Below are 6958 nucleotides of genomic sequence, written 5' to 3'. Positions count from 1 at the left end.
AATAACCAAGTAGTGCCAATTGGGAAACAGGGTTGTAACTAAAACAAAAATAATAAAAATGTGTTACTTGAATTGAAATAAATGTTTACTGAAATAAAATATACAAAAACAAACTTATTTTATTGTTATATTTATATATATATATATTGCTCAAAACTGCTTATATTTTTGTTCAAAATGAGAAAAGTCACTGAAAGGAACAATGAGAGTCAGTGTAATACTCATTAACATCTGGAGCAGAGGAGAAAAAGCCTGCGTACACATCCAACACTTGTCAGATGACCCCGATCGGTGTGTTTCTCCACTGCAACCAGAGCAGAAGAAAAGACGATTGCTGTCATGGACTTTTTCTGGATGTCCCTTTTAAATTAAGGAAGAGGCTGAAGACTAAGGTGAGACTTTTTTTTCTTTCCTCACAGCTTTCTGTTTGAATCAAATATCAATTATAATCATCATTATTATGTTGTTTAGGGAAATGGTGAAATCCACAATGAACTTTATTGCTGTGTTAGTGATTTCAGCCTGTTTCTTCTCTTGGACCTCTGCAAAATACCACCAAAATAATCAAGGTAATATCATTTAAACACTTAGTTCATATGAGAGACTTTGTGATTACAATGTAAACATGATTTGAAAGCCTTTACAAGATATTTTAACACATAATATTAAATCACACAATGCTTTTACAACAATTTTTTTTCTAGACAAGGACAAAGAGCTAAAATACCTCTTGGAACCTCTGGTATATGCTGAGGTCACTGCTCGCCGTGGACACGCAGTCGTTTTGCCCTGTGTGATGAGGTTCAAACCATCGCACTACAGAGTAAAGTGGACCAAAATCGAGCCCCCAAGTCAAGGAGTGGAAAACATAGTGCTTATAACAAACGGACATGCAGATAAGCAGTATGGCTCAGTCGGGCACCGGGCATCTCTCTTTCGTGCACATAACCTGGATGTTTCTCTCCGTCTAACTAACCTGGAGCTGGAAGATGATGGCAGCTACCGCTGTGAACTGATCAATGGAATTGAGGATGAAAGTGTCGTTATTACTCTGAGGATTGAAGGTAGGACAGGCTGACAGTATTTTACATATATTAAATATATACAGTTGTGCTCAAAATTATTCATACCCTTGGTAAATATGGTCAAAGAAGGCTGTGAAAGTATGTCTGCATTGTTTATCCATTTGATCTTTCATTAAAAAAATAAAATAAAATCTAACCTTTAACTGAAGTAAAAAAAATAAAAAAAAATAAATAAAAATTGGGGGGAAATCACATCAGGAAATAAATATTTTTCTCTAATACACAATGGTCACAATTATTGGTACCCCTAGAAATTCTTATGATTAAAATATCTCTGAAGTATGTTCCCATTCATATTTGCCTTTTTATCACACCAGGGTGACTAGGAATATGAAATTGCCCAGCCTTAGCTTCCTGTTTCACAGGATTATAAATATGAGGAACACAAAGGCCAAATTCCCTTAATCATTGATCACAAGGAGTAAAATCAAAGAATATATTTCTGATGTGCAGCAAAAGATTGTTGAACTTCACAAATTTAGAAAGTGGCTGTAAGAAAGGAGCTAAATCATTGAAAATCTCCATTTCCACCATCAGGGCAATAATTAAGAGGTTCCAATCAACTAAAGCTGTCACAAATCTGCCTGGAAGAGGACGTGTGTCTATATTGTCCTAATGCACAGTGAGGAGGAGAGTTTGAGTGGCCAAAGACTCACAGCTGGAGAATTGCAGAGATTAGTTTAGTCTTGAGGTCAGAAAGCCTAAAAAAAAAAAATAATAATAAAAATCATCAAACAGCCCCTACATCAGCACATGTTGCTCGGGAGGGTTTCAAGAAAAATTATCCTCGCTCATCCAAAAACAAACTCCAGCATATTCAGTTATCAGACACAACTGGAACTTCAAATGGGACTGGCTTCTATGGTCAGATGAAACTAAAAAATGAGCTTTTTAACAGCAAACACTCAAGATGGGTTTGGTGAACAAAGAGATAAAAAAGTACCCCATGTGTACAGTGAAATATACTCCTGGATCTTTAATATTGTGGGCCTATTTTTCTGCTGGAGGTCCTGGATATCTTGTTCAGATTTATGGCATCATGGATTCCATGACTGTCCATGCAGAAATCTTATAATGGGCTGTGGTTGGATCTTCCAACAGGACAATGATCCACAAACATATACCAAAACCAAAACAAAAATGGGTCACTGAGAACAAAACCAAGCTATCTTGTCAAGTTCACGCCTCAGGTAAGTTGCACTAAATAAATGTGATTTTTTTAGATTAAATTTAACGAGAAAATCATGCAACATATTCGATTTTTTTTGAGTGGACATTTAGAAAGTGTTTTATGAGTTGTATATCCGAAGAAAAGTGGATATAAGTGTATGTCAGGTTCAGGCGTCAGGTAACGTTAAGTCAAGCGGTGTGGCCAAAGGTTTCATTGGTGCTTTGTCATCATTGCAAGATTTCAGATGCAACCCAGTCAGTTCTTCCAAGGCACCAAACCCTGGCTCGTGACCAGACCGCTCCACTGCAACTACATACTGTGTGTACTTTCAAGACTAGGAGTTTATTTTTTTCATTCCAGGTAATATGTGTAAATGTTTAGAGTTTTTACTACAATTACAATGTGCTTTACTGTTCTCAGTGGCATCTACGCTAATACTAGTCTGTTTCATTCTTATTCCGAGGTGAATGTAGCCACCCAGTAAGTATCCAGATCAGATAGTCACTGCAGTCACCCAGATCCAGTCTGTATCCAGATCAGATGGTGGATCAGCACCTAAAGACAACCTCGACAGCCCTGAATGTCAGCGGGAGACCATGTCACCAGATGAGCTCCAGAGACAGATCCCCTCCGAAGACCTCGTTGGCCAGCGGGACAAGACCACGAGAACCAGACAAGTCCTCTGCTCAATCTGACCTGTGTTGCAGCCTATAATTAAACCACGCCATGCTGGTTTCATCTGGCCAGAGGAGAACTGCCCCCCGACTGAGCCTGGTTGCTCCTAAGGTTTTCTGCTCAATTTCTGTCACCGATGGAGTTTTGGATCCTTGCTGCTGTTGCCTTTGGCTTGCTTATTTGGGGACGCTTGGCTGATTGCACAGACATTATTGGAAGAGAGCTGAACTGGATGATATCAACATTGAATGTCCTCTTGCCTTATTGACAAACTATTTTCCTGTTTGACTCTGTAAAGCTGCTTTGACACAATCAGTATTGTATAAAGCACTATGTAAATAAAGGTGACTTGATTTGATTTTATATACTGTACCACTGTCACACTTCAGCATCGGGCAAGGAACGAGGAGATGAGGAGAATATTCAATAATCCCTTTTATTGAACATGGAACTCGGGGGTAGACAAACAGATTGACATATAGAACATCTAATGACAATCACTGACGATTCTGACATTTAAGACAACTATGACTTGTAAGACTGGACGCTGAGGCAAGGAAACACAGGGCTTATAAACGCTGGGGAAACTAGATAATTAATAACCCACGGCTGGGGACTAATTAACTGATGATCACAACAAACAAGGACAGGAACAGGAACTCCAAATAAGGGCACGAAAGGAGGGGAAACACCAGACACAGAGACAAAGTCTGACACTACTCCCCCCTCCCGGTAGGCGCGTCCCACGCCATACAACATCCAATGGGGAGGGGGGGTGGGCGCTCTGGAGGCCTCAAGGGGCAGAGTACGGGGACGGACGGCCTCCAGGGCGGATCCGGGGACTCGGGAGGCCATGGCGGATCAGGAAGCTTGGGCGACCATTGCGGGTTTGGGGACTCGGGAGGCCATGGCGGGTCTGGGGACTCGAGAGGCCATGACGGGTCTGGGGACTCGAGAGGCAATGGCGGATCAGGGGACTCGGGAGGCCATGGCGGGTCTGCCTCCAAGACCTCGGCCCAGCCCCCACCTCGGCCTCTACGGCAGGAGCTCTACTATCCACCCCAAAATTTCCTTGGGAAAATTAGGGGTAGTCTCAGGCTGGCGTTCAGGGGGAGCGGGCTCTTGGGGGTTCTCTGGAAGCGTGGAACTGGACGGGACCAGCGGAGACGTAGGAGGGCTGGACAGGACCAGCGGAAACGTAGGAGGGCTGGACGGGACCAGCGGAAACGTAGGAGGGCTGGACGGGACCAGCGGAGACGCAGGAGGGCTGGACGGGACCAGCGGAGAGACGCAGGAGGGCTCTTGCGAGGAGCAGGCACTGGCGGGCACTTGAGAGGAGCAGGCACTGGCGGGCACTTGCGAGGAGCAGCCAAGCAGGTACTGGCGGGCACTTGCGAGGAGCAGGCACTGGCTGGCACTTGCGAGGAGCAGGCACTGGCTGGCACTTGCGAGGAGCAGGCACTGGCGGGTACTTGAGATCCTCTGGCGAGCTTGCCATTCTCTCTGACGGCGGGCTTGCACGGGCCACGGACGGCGGCCGGAATTTTCCCGCGAACGGCGGCGTGTGAGGGAGAGCCACGGACGGCGGGCTGGTTCCGACTCGGGACCGGGCACTTCCCAGACACCGGTAGACCCCTTCCCTCCAACACAATCCTGTGGTGTCTGGGAGGTCCATGGGGCGGTGGTAAGGAGGTGGAGGATGGCCGTGTCGTTCAACGTGTTCCCCGCGGCCAGTTTGCAGAACTCCCCTGCGAACTCATAGAAGGGGAGATCCTGCAAGGGCGAAGATCTGAGCGGCGACTTCCATCTTTTGTTGGTCCAGTCTTCTGTCACACTTTGGCTTCGGGCAAGGAACGAGGAGATGAGGAGAATATTCAATAAATATAGAATAATCCCTTTTATTGAACATGGAACTCGGGGGTAGACAAACAGATTGACATATAGAACATCTAATGACGATCACTGACAATTCTGACATTTAAGACAACTATGACTTGTAAGACTGGACTGAGTCAAGGAAGTAAAAGTAAAAAAGTAAAAAAGTAAAAGTAAACATACACAGAGACAAAGTCTGACAAACACCTGGTTAATTTTTTTTTTAACTTCTGCCTCATTTTAAAGATGTAATTGTGAACAGTAATAATATTTGTAAATGTTTGTTTGCTAACATTTTGTTTAGCTTGTTTAGTTTTTCTTAGTTCATTAAACAAAGTTTAAACTGAATTTTGCAGTTGTATTACAGATGTAATGTTTGTCAACTGGAGCTTTAAAGGGATAGTTCACCCACAAATGAATATTCAACCTGATCTCACAGAATTCCGTGTAATGACCACAGACCCTTAACTCCGAATCTCACTGATTTACATTGATATCACTTCTGTGAGTCCATCACGGAATTTTCGGCGATTCCGTGATGCCACCACAGATTCGGGGGTTAAGAGTCCGTGGTCATTACACGGAATTCTGTGAGATCAGGTGTGAAAATTTGTTGCCATCCAAGATGTAGGTGACTTTTTTTCTTTGTATGAAAAATTTTATAAATGGATGTAGATTGTTATTAAAAAAAGGCTATTATGTGTTGTAAAGTGTGTTTTTAGTGGTTGATAAACACCAGTTAATAATGTTTAATATTTTTTTTAAACTATAAAAATATGTTTATGTAGTTCCCCAGCAATTTCTTATGATGACCAAATAATAAATCTTAGTTGAGGTAACATATAAAACACATGGAGTAAATGGTTAAATTTTAATTGACATAACTTGCTGTATTCTTCTAAATGTTTGACCAATTAAAACATTTTAGTTGAATGGACTATAAAAGTAGTTCAAAAGTTAAGCCAACTAAAAAAAATAACAATTCAGATAACACTTTGAAGTCAGAAATTGACTGAATGTAAAATTTCTGTGGAATTGGTTACTAAATAATAATTAGTTGAAACTGCTTGAAATTTTTTACAGTGTATAGAAAATGAGTGGGGTGAACTGAAGAGAAGTAGCACCAACATGGAGCTGTGATTCTGGATGAAGGAATGGTCTCTGATCTCTTCTCAAAACTTGTCAGGCATTATAGGTGAAGATGCAGAGCTGTTATCTTGGCAAAAGGAGGTTGCAAAAAGTATTGAATAAAAGGGTATGATTAATTATGGCCAATGTGTATTAGAGAAAAACATTTATTTCATAATGAGATTTCTCTCCCATTTTAAATTCTTATTCACCAATGAAAGGTTAGATTTTTGTAAATTTTTAAAATAAAAGATCAAATGGATTAATGATACAGATTTATTTTCACAGACACCTTTGATCATATTTACCAAGGGTATGAATAATTTTGAGCAAACTGTACATTCATATATTTTAATATATTAATTATAATTGGCCATGTATTTCAGGTGTTGTATTTCCTTATCAGAGCCACCATGGTCGGTACAGATTTACATTCTTTGATGCTAAAGAAGCTTGTGCTAAAGAGGACGCAACACTTGCCACTTACAAGCAGCTTTACAGGGGTATTAATAATATTTATACACCTAGATTGTTCACTTTAACATACACCTTATTGGCCAAAGTTTATTTAAATTCCCAAACACTGTCACGTGTTTGGTGCTTACTTATACTAATTCTCTGATGCTCTTATGATCGATCTTTACAGCCTGGACTGAAGGGTTGGACTGGTGCAATGCTGGATGGCTGAGTGATGGAACTGTCAATTACCCAGTCCTGCAACCACGGCCGGCCTGTGGAGGGGATCTTCTATCAGGCATCCGAAGTTACGGACCCCGTCACAAGACACAGGACCACTACGATGCTTTCTGCTTCACCTCAGCCACTAAGGGTCAGTAAATGGGGATTCTGCTTTGATGGAGATTAGAATGGGATTTAGATGATGACAAAAAATATTTCACACATATTACAAAAACTTAGTTAAATGTGTCATAATGTATTAATTCCCTAATAACATGTTATATTAACTAATGAAGTAAATTCATATGTTAATTACCACATTGGCTCGAAGCCATGCCTTTCAACT

At 41.4% G+C, this 6958-nt stretch overlaps 1 protein-coding gene across 1 annotated transcript in view; it reads left to right on the top strand.

Moving 5' to 3' along the window:
* Nucleotides 1-285: 285 nt before the first annotated feature.
* The window catches only part of hapln2 (hyaluronan and proteoglycan link protein 2), a 21156-nt gene continuing 14483 nt past the window's right edge, over nt 286-6958 (top strand). The window contains exons 1-5 of the mRNA XM_058746397.1: nt 286-392; nt 472-569; nt 705-1064; nt 6321-6437; nt 6581-6763. Coding sequence (XP_058602380.1) covers nt 476-569; nt 705-1064; nt 6321-6437; nt 6581-6763 — 754 coding nt within the window. The 5' untranslated portion in view covers nt 286-392; nt 472-475. The remainder of the gene's footprint in view (nt 393-471; nt 570-704; nt 1065-6320; nt 6438-6580; nt 6764-6958) is intronic.

The sequence above is a fragment of the Onychostoma macrolepis genome, chromosome 16 (assembly GCF_012432095.1).
Source record: "Onychostoma macrolepis isolate SWU-2019 chromosome 16, ASM1243209v1, whole genome shotgun sequence".
NCBI classification, from domain to species: Eukaryota; Metazoa; Chordata; class Actinopteri; order Cypriniformes; family Cyprinidae; genus Onychostoma; species Onychostoma macrolepis.
Note: the sequence above shows the minus strand (reverse complement) of the source record. Positions and strands in the feature narration are given on the sequence as shown.